This window comes from Dendroctonus ponderosae, unplaced genomic scaffold (assembly GCF_020466585.1).
Source record: "Dendroctonus ponderosae isolate FM_Combo_2020 unplaced genomic scaffold, Dpon_F_20191213v2 Dpon_F_20191213_2, whole genome shotgun sequence".
In the NCBI taxonomy this organism is placed as follows: Eukaryota; Metazoa; Arthropoda; class Insecta; order Coleoptera; family Curculionidae; genus Dendroctonus; species Dendroctonus ponderosae.
The window spans coordinates 2772694-2795996 of NW_026018165.1; the positions used below are offsets into that span (position 1 = coordinate 2772694).

Here is a 23303-nt window from a genome sequence, read left to right on the forward strand (position 1 = left end):
TGTAAATAGTAACGCCTTTTGCTTAAATCGTGACAGCTTGCCAGTTCATTTAGTTGCGACAACCATTATACGCGTATATGATAATAATCGTCGTGCAAATGTATAAAAATTACCGAGGGTAAATATATAGTTTACTCTCTTAAAAATGTCATCAGAACCAAGTTATGTTTCTGTAGACACAAAACGTATTTATGGGTAAAAAAAAATAGCTTTTTAAATATTGTAAATGTTGAAATACCTATTTTGTGAAGCAGCAAATGTTTTGAAACAGAATTTTAAACCGGTTGTCATTCTCATTTCGGACTCAATAATTTTGTAACGTCACAAATTTTCACCAGCTTTAAAACGGAGTAGTTGAAATTCAATGGGTAAACATTCAATCATTGATGCAATAAAATGACAAGAAATCCGAAGAGCCGTTTATCTTAATTCGAACTTTCGCAAAGATAGTGACATTTGTAAATACAGTAAATCATGCGAATCAACTTGTTCCGTTCCAATGGGCATCATGAACTGATTCAACAACACACAGGTCCTGTAAACTGGTAGTTTGTTAACCAAAAATCATAGCGAACGATAGTAAAGTTATTGAAAAGAAGTATTAAGTCAATTTATTTGGAAAAATATTTGAGCGCAAACTCTCAATGTTGAGGTTGATCATCATTAGCGGCGTTTAGAAGCTCTGGAAATCGTGCGATAGAAATTTAGAGTCTTAGAAAGGGAACTCTTGCATTATTAGACCACATAACTAGAATACAAGATTTTCTTACTCCTTTTCTAAATTGGAACTAAAATCGATTGCATGAATTTCTGAGAAGTTGGAAATATCTGAGCATGTAACGGTTTCTTGCGTTTTGTGCATTTGGGAATGAACTTGCAAATCGTTATTTGATCAGGGAAATAATCAAGATCTTTAAGAAGGTTTAACGACTTTTCTTCAGACACTTGCACACCATTTACCAGAATAAATGTTGGCTTTTGTTATGGAAGAACTAAAATTTTATATAAATTAAAAAAATTTAAAAGGTAATCTTTGCACTGTTCTTCGTCTTCTTCATCACTAAATTTTTAAAGTGTTTTACCTGTTCCAATACTATATCGTTTACGACTATTTTTGTTCTGACTGGGTATTTACCTGAGAAAGCCATGGTCCTCTTTTGCTTGCTAATATTTTCATGTGGTATTTTTGACAGATTGCTTGTAGGGTATAGATTTATCTCTGAAGGTCGTCTTCTGTTTCCGCTAAGAGTACTAAGTCATCGGCATTATAAAACTCCATTTCATGTTTATGGTGGTGTTTTGGTCTAAATATATACCTTTAGGACATTTTGTTTTCCACTCTTTCACGTGGCATCTATATATACAGGGTGTCCCACCGGGAACCGCCGCAATTGATATCTGGTTAACTATAATTAGGAGAAATTTGAAAATTAGACAGTGTGCTGAAGTGGTTGGGAGCAAGCGATCTAAAATATTTTCAAGATGTCCACACTTCCGGTTATACCGGAAGTAGGTATCAATTTACTTATTTTAAATGGAACAACCTATATATTACTACACTTTTAAATTCTACTCTAAATTCTAAATATATTTTATGTACAACATCCTATACCTAAGTCTAATTGTTTTGGATATATTTGAAATTTTATGTAAAAAGTTGCAGCCTATCGAATAATTATTCATTTTGTCTATAAGGGAATATGCGCTACTTAACTTGAGTTACTCAAATTTCTTGTTGAAAAGGAATTACTTTAATGGAATTTTGGCAAAAATTTTATAACTATTAATACGAAGTGTTAAAAAAATAAGTTTCAATCAATCAAGCGCTAAATCAATTTTTTCAAATGAAAACCTCCATTTTGGATAATTTTACATTATTCAGTATTAAGAATAAGGGTAAGTTTATGTAAAGTTGTCTATTCGAAAAGTGTTTAGTTTTCGAAATATTGTCAATTAAGTTTAATGTTTTAATATGGCTATTTTACCGCATCTCATTTTAAATCTTGTTACTCTTAGTTGCCGTGACAAAGGTGGCCATTTTTAATACAATCAAATGCCAAAAGAATGCTGACAGCTGTCAGTTACCTTTTGAAATTAATTAATAATCATGTCCAGACTCTTAAATTATACTGCCGAAGATTATTTAAAAGTATTTATTATTTATGGAGATTGTGATAAAGTTATATCAAGAACATGTGACACGTTTGACATTCGATATCCACAAAAACAGAAGCCCTCAAGCCGTGCTGTTAAACAAATTATATAAAATTTAATAATTTTGAATACGTCTGAGTAACAGTGCGTGTTCAATTTATAAGGACAACGAGAAAAATTAGAGATACCAGATTAAAAAAAACTGATTTTTGTTCTAGATATAATAATAATGAATAATACATAAACGGTTATTGATATAACTTTATCATATTCTCCATAAATAATAAATAAGTTTCAGGATCAGTAACAGGATTTAAAATTACATGCGGTAACATAGCCCTATGAAAACATTAATTGACAATATTTCGAAAACTAAACACTTTTGGAATAGACAACTTCATACAAACTTACCCTTGTTTTCAATACTGAATAATATAAAATAATAAAAAATGGGGGTTTCCATTTGAAAAAATTGATAATGAATAAATGCGACTCAAATTCAGTAGGACATATTTCCATATAGGAAAAATGAAAGTTTCTCGAGTGGCAGCATCTGTTCATTTTCAAAAATTGTTAGACTTAGGTATAGGATATTATATATGGAAAATATTTAGAGTTTGGACTAGAATTGAAAAATGTAATAATATATAGGGTGTTCTATTTAAAATAAGCAAGATTATATCTACTTCCGGTATAACCGGAAGTGTGACCACCAATGATTTCTGCACACTGTCTAATTTTTTAATGTTGACTAGACTCCTCGGTAGTCTTGAGGGCTATTTCTATCTCCTTTCTTGAACAACGGAATTACTTTTGCTTTTCTCCATTCATCAGGGATAGTGCAGTTTTTCCGGCACGTATTAAATAAATGTAAGAGTCTAAGGTGTGATTTAAGTCCACCGTATTCCAAGAGTTCCGTATTGATACCATGCATATCAGTCGCTTTTTGGTTTTTCGTAGTTTTAAAGGTTTCTGTTAGTTCTGTTAGTTCTGTTAAGGCGATATCGTCCAAACCTCTTACGTATTTTTCTTGCATTGTTGTTTCATCTGCGATTTCATTCTACCACCGCTGTTTATAATTATTTACCCAATTTTCTTCGTCTATGTTCTTTATCTTCTATTATTTTCCTGGTTGTCTAATGCTTTAATTACTTTATAGGTCAGGATTTGACTACCATGTATGTCATGTTCGATGTTATTTATAAATTTGTCCCAAGACTCTGGCTTTTCTAGTCATTTCCTTCACGACATTTCTGTTTTGTTTGTAAATTTCATGGTTAGCTGCAGTGGGGTTGTTAAGATAATGTATGTATGTATGTATGTTTTTATTTTTCTCTCACTGCACCTTCTATTTCATATGTCCATATTCTTAATGTACTTTTGCACTGTTAAACCACATAACTAGAACCTTAGAATTTTTTTCACCTTTTCTAAATTGAAACTTTCTGAAGACGTTGGAATTATCTGAGAATGTAACGGTTTCTTGCCTTTTGTGCATTTAAGAATGAAACTCACAAATTCTTATCAAAAAACGTAATAAATTTAATAGGGGAAATAATAATGATATTTAAGAACATTTACAAGTTCTTCTTTAAATATTTGCAAACCATTTACTTAAATAAATGTTGGCTTTTGTTGTGTAAGATAAAAATTATAAATTTGCAATATTCACGTTTAGTTCAGTTGTCATCTCACCATCTTACTATGCCCTCGTCTAGTTCGGTGATTCGTTAATCGGACTTATTTACGAACATAAATAACTCTCCAAATGTTTACAGAGAAAAGTCAAATGCATGCCATAAAGGAATTCATGATAGGTCAGGTATCTTCAGCATAATTCGATGTTGTAACTGAGCCTGTCGGCTTTTTATCACCATTTCTGGTTGTGCATTAAATAGTGGGTGAATTCTTAAATAGTTCCTGATATGAGTTACGAGATTCGCTTGGGTAATTGAATTCTTAAACTGGTTCAGATCTATTTTATGTACTTCTGAATTTCAAGCTCATATATTATTCATTCACAAATATATTATTTAGTCTTATATTATTTATGAAATCTATGAAATCTTGTGTTTTGATTGATGAATTATTGCGAATTAAAGTCCGAAAACTTGACTAACACTTTTGAAATTTAAAGTTATATGACTGATGAAGATTTCAGAGAATGTTTTCACGTGATTGGGGCTATTATAAATATTGTTTAATGATGGATATTTTTGAGCAAGCTCCCAACTATATAATTGTGCATTCACCATAATTCCAAGAGCTTCAATGTTTACCTTCACGTATTCAGATTTTCTCATTATTTGCTTTAAAGTTTCAACTGAATGTAAAATTGGAATGTTACTGTCGAATATATTATCTTATCTACAAATTTATCTTTATTATTTTATCTAAAAAAGTAATTTGTGTATATTTTGAGGTCAATTTGAGGGCTTAATTTTTTACTTTATTCGCTTTTGTCTTACCTCGTCCGTAATGTCCCCCAAATGCTGCACATCTTCGGTTTCCTTAACTTCCTCTGTTTCCTCCCGGGACACCACTCTGCGTTCTTTAACTTCTCTGACAATTCCGTCTGAATTTGGAACTGCCACCCAATTTGATTTCTCCGGAGTGATATTTTCTCTCCCTTCGACCTCAGCTTTGGGGCCGTCCACTTCATCATCCCCAAGTTTGCGAAGCTGAAACAATCCGCACATTAGTTTGGTGTTAAAAATCCAACTCTTCAAAGGAAATTTAATTCCTAACGCAAATCTACCTCTGTTTGGTGATGCTCTTGAGTTTCCGTATCTTCTGTGGTGTTGGTTGTGACCATGGGTCCTGAATCTTCAACGACTTTCCCATCTTCCAAAACCACTTGTCTTTTAACACGAGTTTCGATTTGTTTAGTATTGAGAACCTCAGTTTTCTTCTTGCTTATCCATTCTTCTGCGAACCAACAAAAATATTACAAATTAGGTTCCATGAGTTTAATTTTTCTGTGTTTTCTAATGCTTAACCACCGACGAGTTAGTTGCGGTTTCTGGTAAAAACTTACCCTCTTTTGTTGTTGAAAATATGTCGCCTGGCTCAACCTGCGAGCAAGAAAACGTTGGCTTAATAAATATCTTCGAACTGTAGGTTACTCGTTTTCTAGGAAAACTTGGCAAACTATGACCACTCGGGTCTTTCACCAACACTATCACCACCATTCAACATTACTTGTATTCTTTGAAGTCTCTGGTAGATTTATGAATTTTTATATGAACATTTTTTGGGTTTCTCTGACAATTTGTGTTCATGCTAAATGTCATAACTATTGCGAGATGATCAAAGTGATCAATTGTCGAATGGGAAAGGCATATTTTGAAAATTTTAAAGGTTTATTTAATTGATTGTAAAATTTTCACGCAACAGCAGCACCCGAAGAAAATTAATTATCAGACAATATACCTCAGCAAAATGTACCATAGTATACATACAAGATCGGATTATTTACTGTTCACTAGCACCACCTAAACAACTTCTCACCAACAGTATATATTTCAACTGTCTTTCAGCAGTTGTCGAGGAATTAATTGTTATTCAGAAGATGTTCGTGTATCTCCAAAAGCTCGGCCGGAACCTCTTGATACGAATTATTGTTCCATATTTGGCCAGTTTGTGATTTTTTTGCTGCACGTTGTGACGAAATTACTATTGTGACCTACGATAATATGTTAAGCGTGTTTGGTGCTTGAAGATTCATCGCGTCAATGTGAAACAGGACGTGCGTAAACATGCAAATAGTGCAAATTATTTTTTGTTTCACATTTTTGGTCCTCTGTTAATCATATGTGTAAAATGGGGTTTTATATCTGAAGAATTTTCGGTACCTAGAGATAACTAGAAGTGTACCTATTTCTCATAATTATTTAGTCAAATCGGACGCAATATGAAACGACAATGCCGGCCGAGGAGTAATAGAAAATTTAATTCGTTCAGTTGAAACTAATAAATCATGAATTTTCAGTTCTATCCACCGCATTTTAGAATTATCCCCATTGCTTACTTGGAACAACGTGTATTGTGTCCAAATTTACATAATTTCACTAGATTTTTTCGAACCCGTATTCAATATAAATATTCTAACTTTCTTTTATTTATGAAATTCAATTGCACACATTAAAGTAACCCACTTTATTAATTTCGAACATAGACTTCACCTCTGTGCCAGCAACGGATGTTGAAAAAAAATTGAAATGATATTTGCATTTTCCTTCTCGATATATTCTTATGGAGCAATAACTCGCAGAAACAATAACACTTTCAACACGATATTAATCAAGAATTCACTTGCTGAAAATGTCTTTGACATTGTTAAAGTTGGTTATCTAATAACAGAAGGCACGAAAGCTCTTGTTTGAATGTTTCGCTACATGTTCGCTAACCTTCCATGACCCTATTTTGCAATTACAAAGAATCAGCTCTTAAATTGGCGCAACTGCAATAGTTCGTACTCGTATTCGCATCTAAGAGTATAAAATGTGACAAAAATAATTTTATTACCCAGTTTATATTAGACAACTTTAACAAAATAAGATCACAAATATTCTTTTTACCCAACTGAGGAATTTATGGATTGAATGGGGAGGACTGCTAGATTTCCAAGAAGCAATTTGTCATTTTGAAGGTCTCAAGTAAACTTCCTCGATTATTATTCATGAAACAAATATATTTTAAAGTTGCTCCATTGGAATTATGAATATTCTATATATATAGAATAGAATAAATAGTTTCAGTGCCGATCAAATAAATAGTGAGAACTCTATTTTATTTATCATCTCATAAAGAACATTGTTTTGTTCAAGTTGTCAACAGTAAAGAATTTGGAATAAATTAATGGTGTTGTGAATTAGAATGATTTGTTCACGCCCTACCAGCGTGAGTTACACTTCAAAAGATAAGATTAGTTAATTGTTATAATGGAAAATATTCACTTTCAGCCTTGCCCTTTAATATCGGAAGTAAACTGAGTAATCACGAAGTTGATATCGTAAAGAAACTTTCTATAAAAAAGCTTGATTTAATTCAAAATAAACCAAACAACCACTGCTGCTGCAAGCAAATACTTGCAGTATATTTAACAGCCAAAGTTATTGTCGGTTAAAAATTGTCTAATGATCAAAGCAAGTGTTCAAATTTTCATGCAAAGAACTGTAAATCAGATTTAAATTAGCCTGATGAATAGAATATGTGGAAATAAAATCACATGCAATATAAACTGGCACAGTAGCAGTAACTTGCCATGCAAATTTTCCTATTGTTCATCTATTTTCTTTTAATGAAATGCCAGATTGCATTTGCATGGATATAATTCTGAATAGATGGTTTATCTGAATGTAATGTGGCAACCTATCGGAATAGTTCCTTAATGATGCAGGTGTATAGATAGATAAAAGCAATGGGAACTAGTTACATATTTAATGTGCATTTTCTTCGACAATCATTTGACAGAATTGTTTTCATTTAATTCTTTGTTAGTTTTGTTTTGAATTTACGAGTGCTCATTATAATTCATTTCAAGTTTACTTTTAGGTATGTGAGACGGAAACATTTTCGTTTTTTAATAAAATTCAATATTATATGTTCGCATATACGTGATTAACTGCTTATATCACCACTAATTAATCTCAATGAAATAAAACTGGGCTTAATTGTTTACTAATGAATACCCTTAATAATTATAATTCCTACACATTCCTAAATATTGTGAAGAGCGAAATCCGAATAGGAATTGCACTTTAAGTCAAAGCTTTACTGCCTTTTGAGCGTTGTGCTATTTATACGCAATTCTACAATGACATATTTAAATACTCATTTATCCATTTTAGATCTCAAAACAACTGGAAATTAAATAATTTTTATTAGTCCGCCACATTGGCTGCACCAAGGTATGAAATCTGAATAATGCAAAATAATAATTGAAATTACTTTTCCTATCTGTCTACTAATTTGACAATAAAGGAGCAGGTATTTTGAAATTTTCATTTGTGCAAAATCGGCCACCGTCCCAGAGATATATTCTATTATAAATTGGTTCTGCAATCAATACACATATTCATTTTTTGTGATTAAGACTTTCACATGTATTGAAACAAGGCGTTACCCTAAAATGTTGAAAAGGTCACTGAATTTCTCGGTTCTGTGTTCTGCGGTAAACTTTGATTAGATGTGAGATTTGCAGATTTGATAAGATACGTTATTTTAAAAAATTGAGTTTATCGGTTAGTCTATCTTAGTTTTGAAAGGGGTGCTAAATAATCCGATAATATACATCTAAAAAGTCGGTCTGTACATATTTTCTTCGTTTGATTGACTGTTTCATTCAATATATACACATTTTGGCTTCATTTCAATGAAATGTAACTAAATGTATAAAAATTAACACAATACCCAGTAGTGAATGTTATAACAATCATTAGATAATATGCGGATGAAATGTTATACTGTACTCTTTTTCCATTTTTGACCTCCGTATATGAGAACAGAAAATAATTTTGAATTAGGAAATAGAACCATTTACAAATAATAATGTGAATTTTTTCAAACAATGGTAATATGCAGCTTTACGCAGTTGCCTATTATCCATTTCGCAGTGTGGAACAACAGTTGCGGATTCCCATTATGTTGCAAACAGCAATTGCGTAATTGCACTAGTGTGAGAAATGCGCTTTATATCAGTCTTGAATTATTATTTGAGTTGATGGTTCGATGTTATCCTAATAAAATGCGGCGATGTCTTCGTTATTAAGAGGCATTTCACTACCCTAGAAGGAAATCAGCAGCGTTTCTAATTACCTATAGTTTTAGGGTTTTCAGTGCCTCATGCATTATACACTGACATAATTACCGATACGTCAGTAACGCTGCACTTTATTCATTATTTATCAAGCAGTGGATTGGCTAAGATGATTACCTTAAGATAGCTGAACTTTATGCCAATCTGATATGCAAGTTAGCGTGCATTTATTTCTGTTGTGAAGGAAATAAATTTCTATTTAACATGTAGGCAGTAGTAAGTACTACTATAATTGCTTCTGACAAATTTTTTAATGAAAATAATAGCCAGAGAGTTTTTTTGCAATCAATTCTGCTATTAGTCAAGCATCATTGATGATCGTTCAATTTTCTGCCATTGTCTCCGTAGGCTTAAAATAAAATTTTTCTAAAGGAAATCGCCAAGGTTGTACGCTTATATTGAATTGTTCATTGGAAACTGAATATCTTTTTGCTCATTTTATGGGATTGGTGATCATCAGTTATTTAAGTTTTTTACTTATGTGCCTTTAAGCCACATTCAATGATATTTATATTTATAGTTGATGTATGTCAATTGTAGCTTTGAATGACTCTTCAATATTGAATGTAAGTGCTCTTGAAATTAGCATACCCGCATACTACGATATAAATCAGAACAATTAGCTAAATAAAAGCTTTGATTTTATTACATGAAAGGTCGCATTACAACCAACTAGCTAAATAACAATAAATCATTATCCCTGTAATTGGCATCCTTTCAAATGGACTTTAAAAGAATAATATTACTTAATTACCGTGTTAATTCGATTAATAAAGGTCACAATTATGTCTTGTAAGTGTTTATGATTAGAATAAATATACGTGAAGTACGGTTAATGTGTTTAATCTCACGTGCTCAACTTTTACTCGATTTGCATAAAACAGTTTATTGGAAAACTCGCTACTAAAATACAGTTGGATTTATGATCACCTGGTTTAGGTGAGAACATGGAGTAACATGAAACACAACAGCTTATATGATTGCCCTACATTTATTTGTTTTTTGAAGGTTTAAACGAATATTTTTATACAGTTTTATTTATTTTGAAAGTAATTTCTTTTCGTTGCACAACTTTTTTGAAAAATGTAATTCAATGTTAAACGCTAAAAGTTTGCCTCAATTAGCAACTACCGGGGGAATTACCCGTTAAATCCGTTTGCATAATTACTAGTTCAGTCATATAAATGTTAGCTTAACTTTTTTAATAATCAATAATTATCTTTCATATCTACAATACAACTTCGGTTGAACTAGATATTATGAAAATTATTGCATAATATTTATAATGAAGTTAATAACATTCGGCCGCGTCAGGTTGAAAGTCCAAGGAACGTGAAAATTACAGTTTTTACTCAGTGTTTGACTATATTTAGATCGGTTCACTGAGCCTAAGTAAAATACGCAAAAACCAATTGCAACTGATAATCTAGAAGATAACACTATATCAAAAGATTGTGATGCGTGAAATGCAAATCCTGAAACATTATCAATTATACGTCGTATCTCAGGAACAAGAATTTTGTTTGAGGCTTAAAATATAGTTTGGTTTTAATTGATTTGCAAAGCTTTTATGTCTTCATTTTCATACGCAATTTCTGAAATCTTGTTGTAAGTGCTTTGTTAAGTAGAATCTGTCTGCATTTTAAAGTTTAATCTTTCCATTTTTGCTCTACTCGCTTATTGACTTGAATTACTTTGGAAGGTTTTCGAGTCAAAGCATTAAATGAAAAAAAGTTTTCACGTCAATCTAAGATAATTAAAAGTGTTGTTGGATAAGTTGGCCATATTGAACTTGTTTTGGAATTATGTTTTTGTAGAACGAACTTAAAATAAATGAATCGGTTGTTTATACTGAAGTGTGTAATTTTTTAGGTATTTTTCAAGCCTTCAAAAGAAAATTTAGCCGAGCGCTTTCGACTGTTAAGTCATCACTAGGGCACAAATTACTTAAAAATTAAACTAAAAAATTACACATTTTAGTACAAGCAACAGATTCATTTATTTCATCGAATGTCCCAGTGTGTACACACCCATTCCTATTATTACAAGCAACTTAGTTGGTTTGTATGTAAATATAGAAGATGTGCTTTTGTTGTTGTCTGAACTGCCCTTTGGACGTGAATTATATATTTGTGCTGTTATCAAAAATAATATAAAAGTAAAACGAAATAAACAGAAGAGAACGGAGCAACACCTTTCACCATTCTCAACCCGATCACCCTTAATCACCTCATCTGTTTTAAAGCACTTTTGAAATATTCATTCGCACAGTACCGAATGTTGTTTAAATTTCACAGCCACCGTAGCATAATGGCAAAAATAAAACAGCCCAATATCACCGCACGTTCCGCTGCACTTGTCACTTGATCGCACTTTTCCGCCGTTGGTTTGTTTTTTACTCAGCAACTTTGACTATCCTACTGCACTACTACTATTCGCTGAATCCATTCAACAATTTATGCAGTTACTATAAAATAGTTGGCGGTGGTATAATTGCGTTCATGCAAGAGACCGCTACGGTTTAGAATGTATTATTGTTTACAGTTTGTCAGGTGGAGGTCGATGGTTTTATTACCTGTTTTATAATATTTTTAAAACATGAACAAAACAAACATTATTGAATCAGAGTTACGTTAAGTTTTGCTGTTTTCTGCAAGAATTTGATAGTTAACGTTAAATAAGTTATGGGATCTCACTTTATTAAGCAACTGTTTAGCGCCATCCACATTAGGCTTGGACAATTTGGATCACTTAAAGCAACACTGTTTGACGTAGGTCGTCACAGACACGGACACCTCAAGTTGAAAATCGTATTTGAAACTGCATTGAGAATAATCCAAATCTTGGTGTCAGATCAACTAGTGCTCAAGAAAATGTTCCAAAAAGTTCAGTGCACGTGATGTTAGAGAAACAACAACTTCATACGTTTCGTTATCAGAAGGTTAAGGCTTTAAGTGAAGACGATCTTTTGGCTCGTGCTCAAATGTGTAAAAGAATCCTTGATCTCCATAATGGCGACGAACATTTTTTACGAAGTTCCTTATCCTTATAGAAGAAAATCCTTATGCTGTGTCGAAAGTCTTTATTCTTCTACTTCTTGGAGATCTGTCGATCTGTTAATTCTGAAGCTGCCTCTGCATCTTTTCCTGAGAGGTAGATTGATAACAATCTCTCCATCTTTTAGGTGGCCTCCCGGGTGGTCTTGAGCTGGGCGGCTATTTTCGAAAGTCTGTTCCTTTCCATCCGTCTTACATGGTTGTACCACTGCCTCTTACGTTGTCTTCCCCACCTCACAATGTCTTGTATTCCGCATTGTTCTCTGATGTCTGTGTTTCTTCTTGTTTTCCTACTATTGTTCTCAGTGTTCTCATTTCGGCCACCCTTTAGCATGCGTTTCGTCTTGTTGGTATCTTCGTGGAATTCTGCACCGTACGTCATAATCGGTATGATGCAAGTCTTGCAGTTTCTAATTTTGCTGTCTTTGCACATGTACTGGTTTGACCAGACTATACATCGTAGGCATCCTGATAGTGCGGATACTTTGTTAATCTGGCTCCTCAGATCTTTAACTCGATCGTGGGAGACACTAACTGTTGAAAGTAATTTTAAAAATAAGGTTTCTGTTAATGTCTGGACTGATATAGTAGGAGACTATGTAATTGCGCCTTATTTTTTGCATCCTAGACTCAATAGTGAGACATGCTTATATTTTTTTATATATTTTTTAAGAAATCAGTTGCCTACTCTTTTATGAGATGTGCCCCTTGAAGTCAGAAATTCTGCTTCAAAAGTGCACTGCTGCAAAAAGTGTATATTGCAAATTACTTGTCGAGCCAAATATTACTGATGCATAATAATAATATGCGAACTTAGATCCTCACACATAATAGTGTGAGGATTTAATTCATTATTTTCTATAGGAACTGAGAGTTAATGCAAAACGAGCGTCTTATAAATTACTCAATTTTTGGGCTTGTGGCCTGTAATAATAAAAGACAGATAAAGACAGAAAGATAAAGAATAAAAGAAATTTTAATTCAACATTTTTTCCTAGAGTCTCATAAGTATTCAAATGTAAACACCCATGTCCATATACGAAATGATTCAATTTCCCATAGCTTTCCTAACTAATTTATTATAGACATAACGAAACAATCAATTACAGTATTGAGAAACAATTTATTTATACATTGACCATTAAAAGTGTCTGGTTTTCGATTTTATTGGCCATTGCATGGACGGGTATTTGATCAAACTGAACAATATTGAGTAGTTTATCGGTGCCCTTTAGTCGGCCATAACAAAACTGTGAACAATGAGGCGAGGCCCCACATTAACCTTTTCAACTCAAAAAAATGGAAAACCATAACGCCGTTTACGAGTAACGTACAGAATAATAGTGTTGCGTGGGCCTCACTGATCGGATCGTCTGCAAAATGCCTTAAGATACTGAATTCAGAGCCTTTCATGCGGTAAACTTTAATCATCCCTGTCTATCATTATTAATTTTGCTGTGGGAAAACCAAAATCAGGGATTTTCAAAGGTCTTCCGAATTTTACATCAGCTTTAATTTTGATCAACTGTTAATTATTATTCATTTTAAGTGAACTCAACTAACGCTATAGGTAAACCTGTTAATTAGAGAAGTCGATTCGTACTCTCAAACAAACACGAGAAACAATGTTTTGATACTAAGTGTTCGTATGAAAATTAAGTTTTCTAAGCGCTGATGAGTTGAATTCTGAGGCATCAGTCGCAAAGCAATAAATAATACAATTCTACAATATTAATAAAATTAATAATTGGAGAAATATTTATTGCTAATTTGAGGACAGGAAATAGTTATCAGTATCGGACTATTTTTAGTGAATAAATTAAGGTAGATGTTTGCAGCAGCAAATGAACATGCTAAATGTCAAGTCACGCCTCTACTCTTGCTTTTAATTGGTAATATCTTAATATTGCTTCTAAAGAACTCTGGTGCGCGTTTCAAGTGTATTTGCGTATGCACTAACCAGTAACAAATTACTGGTTAGTGCTAATAGTTGAAAGATGGCAGAATTTGAATCATGTAATTGATATAAACATAGAGTAGACCCTTAAAGAGTCTATAGGATAGGTGCGGCCGGAATGCCAAGTGCGCACTTACTTTCCGTTTCTTTGGCCGAGATTCCTTAGAAAAAGCGCTATTGAAAGTATTTTAGGTGCACGTGAGAACCTGCAATGAATAGCTTATTTATTCTATTAGGCTTTGCGAAAACGGGCGCCTCGATGGCCTAATATTCAATTTGCATTTTTGTATTCGGATTTTCCTGATAACAATCTGAACTTTCAACCAAGAATTCTAAATGTTTATTTTGTAATTTGATGTAATACTTAGTCCAGTTTTGGTAATAGGACAATGTCTTTAGCTCTGGGTTGAGAGCAAATTAACAGTTTCTCGATTTGAAGAATGCAATTTTGAGCTAATAAAGAGGAAGGAAATACATTTAATTTATGGACCCTCCAGTCACAAATTTTGAATTGTTATTGTTGAAATTATTCTTTTTACAACAAACCAAAACATTGAAGTATAAAGTTAGAACATTCTTAATAGTTTTAAATTAAATTTTAATTAAATTAAAAGTAAAAAAAAAAGAACAAATTTTAGCGTATATGAATAATTAAAAATGAATTTTAATTACCGAATGTTCTAAATAGACCACGGTACTGAATCATCAACGTTATTTTAAAAAAGAACGAATCTAAATTTACGATTTATTTATGTGCAATAATAAATATTTCCACAGAGGAATAGTTTTAAAAGCGCCACAATTGCGGATTTTCTGATTTCCTTTTTCACTAATGATACCGCAGAGAACATAAGCATACCGATGCCTAATTTTCAATGCAAATAATTATTTTGCCTTAGTCCAATATAGCAGGTTAGGAGATGAAGTAATCCAGTTTGTACCTATTCAATATACATCTGTAATGGTATCATTATTTCCATAATAAACAAATTCCGCATTCCTTACAAGGAACATTAATTTGAAGCCATATAACCGTAATAAAGCAATACCAATTTCGGTACCTAATAAAGTACCAATTCTGCTTTAATTAATCATGAATCAATAATTTTATCGAATGCTGAATTACATAATTTCATTTTTCCTTTGAAAGAAACAATTGGTGAATTTGGCAATAATAATTTTTTCCAAGTCAATCAATGTGGATATCAGATGTCGAATTTCTGTTTTCCGTTACATAGTAATTTCATATTGAAAAAAAAGGATCAAGAAAAAAAATAAATTTTGCATTTGGCTAAGAATATTTACATTAACTAGAAATATTGAACAAACGTTTTGTAAATAAATCTATATGTTGCTTATATGCAGTAATGCACTTGAAATTTTTATTGAATGATAGCATTAATTAGTTTACACCCTAAGGTAAATTTGAGGCTATAAACACTTTAATTAGGCACTTGGAACGAAACAATGAGTATACAGGTAGAACAATGGTTTTGGTATTAAGCAATTTGCCTTCGATTATGGTAATTAATGAGCCGACAAGTCGTGGTAATAAACAGTGGGTTACCAACGAATACAATTTTGTAACAGCTTAATTAGGATCTGCATAGGAGAATGAAAATTGAATGATACTTAGAACTGCATTGTTGTGATTGACATTTTAATTATTATTTTAAATAACCAGAAATTTTAAAATTAATTAAATCAATTAAAACGGGTTTCAGTAACTTTTTTTGGGAACAAACCAACTTACGCGCCAATATTTACACCTATAATGAATTTTCGCAAGTCCATAATTACATAATTTTGAACTGAATAATTCGAATACGGGCAACTTCGTGAGAATTCGGACCATCTACGTACATAAATTCACCGTAAATAGGCGGCCATGGATAAAAAAGAAACACCATCTACAACAATCCCACCCACGGATTTCAATTGTTTCGCAAATCCCGAAGAATTTTCGCTGCTAATGTTTTTGTGGATTTAGAGCGAATTATTGGTCGTCAGGTTGAAACCTTTCAAAAGAAGCATTTTGCGCTACTCCAATTTTGCGTTTAAATCGAACTGCAAAATTTAACTAATTGTAGTAAGAAAGTTGAAAAAGAATACAAAAAAAATAATCAACCTGATAAGAACTCCTTAATAAAATACGTTTGAGAATCGTTGACATTGAGGCAAAGCTAAAACTTTGCAATATCTATCTATTAAATTTTGAATTGCTTGAACGGAAATAGACTTTATTATATGCATAGTCGAATACACCTGTACACCTAATTAAAAGCTGATTAATTCTAGACACCATTTTCGGATCCTAATGAGAAACACGTAACCAAACAATACGTTAATGTCTACAACCATATTGTTTTAACATCTACTATAACAAACATGGCACTTCTGAAGAATTGTAATTTGCATTACAATTTGTATAAATACGACCTCTGCTCGACAATCAAGGTTTCGTGACAGAGGCGGCGAAAACATAAAATGATAATTTGATATCCACATTGCATACCAATTGAATAAAGGCGATTATTTATATTTTATTATATTGAAATTATTAAAAGGATATTTTCAAGTCCACGTATATTGTTTTAAAATTGAAATGGTTTCTGCATCAATTTATGAAATATTCCGCATTTGATTTATTTAAAGGCACAATCCTTCCGGGTTAGTTTAGTAAATACATTTTTACAAAGAACAATTGTGGAAGCAAAAAAGCAAGTTTTAGTAAATATGTGGAATTGTTCAAGCCCGACTATGTGGTTGGGTGCATCAGATTTTAACCTTGAGTGAAGAATAAAATAATGATAATTGCAAGCGGATACGAGATTTTTTGTTAAATATTTTGTTACATCAATATAACTGTATTCGTTCGGGAACATAAAACACTGGTTCAGCTGAAATTGCTTTAATTACCTAATCGCAGATGTAATTGTGTTGTTTTGTGTTGGACATATGTATAAGAAATACACATGTAGTGTCTGCTTTAATATAAACAATTGAAAACTTTTAAGTATCTCAATTTTTTTGGCATTTTTCACATATTTATAGAAAAAATTGGATTAACTCACAATGTAATTTGTTCAAAATAATTTAATGGCATTTTTTAGTTTTGATAAACCACGTAAAACTGTAAAATAAATCAAATTTTCCACCACGATTATTTCTTGCTCGAACAGAAAATACAAATTAAACAAAGTGCCAGCTTAATGCTTTGTTGCCTAAAGACACATAGTATTACAGCAATAGTAAAAGTTTAACTCAAAGGGTAATATGATTAAATTCACATTATGGATGGCCTATTTTTTTAATAGATCATCTCACAAAATTAGTATGCGTTATATTCTTTGGGTGAGAGGCCATCACCAACTGAAACTAAAAATTTACTTAAAAAACATTGTGATATAATATCACAAGCAGAGCCATCTGCTTTTTCATCAATCAATGTAAATATTTTTTATTCATATGATAATTAACAAATATAGTCTGAAAGCTTCTTCAAAGAGTGGTAACATCTATATTTAAGTATATCTACTCTTTGGCCTCTTTCCTTGCATGGCGAATGCACTATATATTGAATAACACAAGTCAGTTTTTGAATGGTTTGACTGAACGCAAAAAAATAATTGCATTCTACAAGCGACACCTTTACATATAAGAATTTCAAAAAAACGATTAATTGCTCGTTGATAAAATTGCATTGTTATTAAGTTTTTTGTGAGTAACTTAAAAAGTAATGTGCCAAGCTTTCCTGCAGAAAAACAAGATAAAGTTCCGCTAATTAACACTAAGTAAGAGCTTACCAGTTCAAGTCCTGCAGGTGGGCCAGCTTCATAATGCTTGATAGAAGTAAGGCGGTGGTTGTTTGGTAATAAACTTGCTACTTCAGTCATGTTGATTCCATGAAGCACACTACCAGCGTATCCTAAAATATATACAAATTATAATAATCAGAAAATTTAAAGGATTGGAATAAATCGTTTATACATTTATTATACCATTAATTTGAAATAGGCTTTCGCCAAATTGAAACCATACGGTTACCTTCGCCATCGTACTACGGCTGAATTTTAAATAAGCAGATGCCCTCGATTTATTAAAAAACCAATTTTTCCACATCTTTATTCGTGATGTTTAATAAAATTTGACTTCCTATTGTTCTTTAGACATATTATGCTGTGGTTTTATCATATCATTTTAATGTTTTGACTGACTTTATTTTGTAAATATATTTCTTTGCTTATCATAGTCCACATAATACAGTTCTTAAAAATTAATAGAAAAAATATGACTTCATATGAAAATGGGCGGATTTAAAATCATTTGAACACTGAAAACGAGAAAAACCGGAAAGCAATTTTATCTGCAACAGGCGATCTGATTTATTAAGAAACCCATTTATCTACTAGAACTATTCAATAGTCATTCTTATCTATTCAGAAACTTAAAGCACAGGTTATATATCATGATATTTAAGCTGTGCTTAAAACATTAATTGGGCTGACCTGTTTTTTTTAGCGATTTTTTTAAGTCAAAATGACTTCTTGGAATATATGACTGTAATATAATGATATGATGTGTCAATATTACCCAGTTTTGGAATGACAAATTAAAACGCGCTTTTATTTGCTTCCAAGTAAACGAAGTGATTATCATCTCATTAAATTCCTATAAAGTTTCTTCCAAATCAAATTAACTAAATACATATGTTCTGCTACAAACAACGACGCAATATATTAAAAATATGCATCCAGATTACCTGATTTAAATATATTTCGTAAACATATCAATTTGTGTAGGATAATTTGGTTTGCCTAAACAATGTGCGTGGGCTTTAATATTCAAATATTTATCATAATCGTTTCTCTTTCCATATATGCTATTATACTAGATTTTCACGGATATCATTCAGCATGATTTCTCGAAGAATGTGAGATTGGATTTTTGTAGAGTTTTTCGTCTCGGTTTTCTTTGCACTTTCAACTTTATTCTTTTTTTGCAGCGATTCTTTTTCATCTTAACATATAACCAAGTTTATAATTAATTTTAGAGAAAATACTGAAATCTTTTAGGACCAACACTTTATTTTAATACTTTGAAAGTTTTGTCAATCGAAGCCTGTAATTTATAGTTTATTTAAATCGACTTTCTAATATAAACGGATGAGGCTTAGAGAGTGAAAGTGCACTTGTTCTGTTGTTCCAATTTAACTTTAAGTCTTGGAGTTTCAAAATATAAACTTTTAAAGTTTTTTTCGTCGTTACTGATTATCGTTACATAATGCTTAAATCCAGGTGTTCCACATTGTGACGCTTACCATCGCTTATAAATAAGTAAATGATATAATATGCAAGTAAGTTCAAATAAAAGAAGTAAATGAAATGAATTCTGAATTAACAGAAACCTTTCTGACTATCAAAACAATTGAAAATGTTTTTGGCTCAATGTAGACTACCTATGCACAAAAAGATGTTTCTTGAAATTACCTCTATTACACGCAAGTAGTTTCAAACTTCCAGTAGATCGGTTACAAGAAAAACAGCTTAATGTTACCATATTAGTAGCGTTAAATTACGAGTTCCTCAACTGATCTATTAATTGATTAAGTTAATTTCGTTCGTTCAATACATAGAGTCTTTCATGTAGAAACATTGAACGGAAACTTGCAATTTTTCATTACCACTTACGTTAAATAAGGTTACATATCGACATCCAAGACATATTTAATCGAATGAGTCATAATCGAGTCCTGTGGAGCTCCTTGATTTTCCATAAATGGAGAATGAAAATTTAACTGCGACCGGTTTATTTGCAATTTTAAGCAATATTTAGCTTTAAGTTACGTGAACGTATATTATTAACGCCATCAGCTAAAATCGTAGCCATTTAGTACTGGTACAAGTACTGATGTTTAAACATGTTATAATAATTACGCTACTGGTGTATCAAGTAATTCTTTGTCTACTTAGGATTAGGTATCTTTGCAATTATTTCTTAAAATATATTAACCTACAACACCATTGTTTTATTGTTTACAATATATTCTATTTTAAAGTAATAAAAATGATTATTGCCACAATTGCCAGTCATTAAAATACTAGAAAATACAAATATTTTTGCAAAAACTATTTTTAATAATCTTTCGAACGTTCCGCCACTGCTTATAATATTTATTCTCTTTTGACAAAGTACTAAATCAATTCAATTAGAGGTGGTCTTTTTGCTAACGAATTTAAATTAGTAAGTGCCATTACTGGGTTAAGGCCACCACCTAATCATATAAATCAATTTATTTCGATAAAAATGCTTAACGTGAAGTCAAGTGTATAATCGTTGATTAAATAGGCAAATAATAATACAACAGGTTGGTATAACATGCTGATTATCTGACGAGGAATTTCGCATGTCGTGTAAAGAATCATCAGAATGATCATATTTTGAATGTATCCATTTTTCATTTAAGCGACACAATCGAGGGAATGCCGTTACGAAATAATTGAAATTTAATTGAAGACTGTTAATGTTATTTGAAAATGTCCATGATTTTTTCACAAAAATTAGAATCTCTCAGTTTTTGAGTTTCTGTATCTTGAGCAATTGTTTCCACTCAAGACTCGGACTTTTTACACAACGAACATCTCACATATCAAGGAAATCATTATTGCTGTTCTAAAAAGGAAAGTGTGTGACAAACAAATCATAAAACAACTATATGTACTTGTCACAATTTAATCGCCTTATCCATCGCATTGCCAGCTTTGTTACCTTCAAAAAGACATGTGAAATCCTAATATCTCTTTATTTGGCAAGTCCGTAGGCGATATGCATTGCGAAAGATATTCAATACAAAAAACATTCCCATGAAATACCTTTATATGGCTGAAAATTACATCTAATAGAATTCCATTTATGCAAACAATAGACGTTATGACATTCTTTCCATATAATAAAGTTACAGCGCGGTTTTTCGTAGTTCTAGTTAAGACCTTGATTTAGCTTTAAGGCAAAAGAGGATTACCTGGAAAAAATGTGAAAACAGTGGCGTCATTCGCGTTTAATTTGCATAAAAGCTGGTTTGTACTACATAGTTTCATAATTAATTTGTTTTTTAATTATTCATACGTTAATCATGTTATAATTATATTTTTTATTCATTTCGAATCAAATTTTTTTTTAAGATGTTTTAGTACAGCTTTTTATTTTCAGCTTGGTTGGTCAAAAGCTCAGTTTCATTAATGACAAATATTGCCTTATAAAAATTTTATAACTGGGGGCTTTTTCGATCATCATTTTTGCAAAAATAATACTTCTACTTATGATTTTTGAGGTTCTCTTTCTATAGTCAAATTATGACACTTGCAAAAAAAATTAAAATGGTCTTTGCATGTTTTATTTCGGTAGCTGTACGTTATTTTTCTTATCAGTATATAATCAACTTTGAAGTCGTACCATTTCATTTTCGTTATAATCAACGCATGTTTAGCAAACTATATATCTAATTTGCTGTTCACAACAGGTAAATACAGTTAAGGGTGGATACGCCTCTGTACCAAAAAAATTACTTTACAAAACACGTACGTACATTGACTATCTCTTGACAATCTCACGAAAAAAGTTGTCTTGATTGTCTCGAAAAATGTACAGTTCTGAAAGAAAACGGCTCAAGATTGTAAAATTAATTTTTGCCATGATACTGTTGCTTCCTTGAAACAATAAAATATAATGGTTGGCGGGTTTTATGATGATATGGATCTTGATCTTAGTTAAGTTCAAGATTTCTTAAATTTGCTATAAACTGTTAGCAGATTGTTCCCCATATATTAAACATTTCCAGCTAATGAACTTCATTTTCATGCCTAGTTCCAACCTGTTGTATTTTGTAACATTTAGATATTTACATTTAGTAACAAAATACGATACTTGACTTAGTTTAGTTTGCAACATCTAGTTTCCAAATGTGTTTCAAATATTTGTTTATAAGTGTAGGTACTTGCATTCCTCTTGACGATTGTATGTGTATGCCTAAGTATGTCATGTTCCAATCCGAAGAATTCAAAAGTAAAACCTGTCGCTTGGAAGTAAGATTAAAAATCGATTCTCACTTAATATATTACCACATGGACATGCCATTGTATTTTTAGACATGACTTCATACCGGTGTTTGCATAAACTAAAGCAGTCTCGGGCATGTACTTCTACCTGTATCAGGAACATAAAAGACCAAACCTATGTATGTTTATTAACACCTATATCAGTTTATTACATTTATACAGTGACTTGTGTCAATCCAAAATGGATTCGTTCAGGTTCTTCAGCCCACGCACCAGGGCAGCCGTATTGTTGGATTCCACGATGTAAAGTTTACATTAAACTATATTTGTGCATTATTTTGCTGCAAAATTCTTTTGCGGATGATTTAACAGGCCAATTATTTGAAACTAAAGACATTACCAATCTACCCTTAAAAATTATGGCAGCAGTTTTTACGTGTATTATTAAGTTTATTTAAGTGTGAAAAATTAGTTCTCCACTTATCGGTTAAGACTAAAATCAAAAATACAAAAATTCCCTAAAAAAAACCAATAATTAGCTATGTCCTAAAATACTACGGGACTCACAGTTGACTTCCCAATTAGCAATATTATTTTGTAAACAAAAATGTATAAGCCTTGAATTGACGTTTTGAAGTTATGGTAACTTGTACGGGACATTATTTAATGGGCGAAGAAGCTGTACCCTCTAACGATAAGGACGATTTATTACAATAATTTATAGTAGGAAGACTACGCAAGAAATACGAAGAGTGCGGAATATCGGTGATCTGATCTAAAACTAAGTACATTTGCGTAGGAATCTCTATCAACTGTCTTTACCAACATAAATCGAGGAATTAAGAGCGTTCACAGAAACGGTCTACCGAAATCGACAATGTAGGCAGTGTAACAAATTGGAATCGTGAATCAATCTTTCACTGGTAATGGAGTTCTAAGTTGTGTAGAATTTATACGACTTGTCACCAACGGCAAGCAAATTTATTCAGCCAAAATAGAACTGTATTTGAATGTTATCGAATTGTAGAACCCTATGTAGAAATCGAGTATTTCCAATTTTATCGGCATAAGGGATTATCAGATAATTGCGACTTGCATAATTCGAACGATCAATCTTTCACCTCTAAAACTGGATAGAAAATACTCAATTTTGCTTGTAATGCTACAGTATACAGGGTTGCTCATTAGTGCGTCAAAGTGCGATATCTCAGTAAATATGAACTTTACAAGAAAATACGTCCTACGAAAGTTTTTCATGTTTA

At 31.9% G+C, this 23303-nt stretch overlaps 1 protein-coding gene across 4 annotated transcripts in view; it reads right to left on the reverse strand.

Annotated features, from left to right (window-relative positions):
• The window catches only part of LOC109536892 (serine/arginine repetitive matrix protein 1), a 53032-nt gene that overhangs the window by 19427 nt on the left and 10302 nt on the right, over window positions 1–23303 (reverse strand). The window contains exons 2-5 of one of the 4 annotated variants that reach the window (XM_019903339.2): window positions 17794–17915; window positions 5192–5228; window positions 4913–5082; window positions 4623–4835 (exon numbers count right to left, since the gene is read on the reverse strand). In XM_019903339.2, the coding sequence (XP_019758898.2) occupies window positions 4623–4835; window positions 4913–5082; window positions 5192–5228; window positions 17794–17883 (510 nt within the window). In that variant the 5' untranslated portion in view covers window positions 17884–17915. Of the gene's footprint in view, window positions 1–4622; window positions 4836–4912; window positions 5083–5191; window positions 5527–11203; window positions 11396–17793; window positions 17916–23303 lie in introns of those variants that run through there. The other 3 variants (XM_019903338.2, XM_019903337.2, XM_019903340.2) reach the window with 3 other exon arrangements.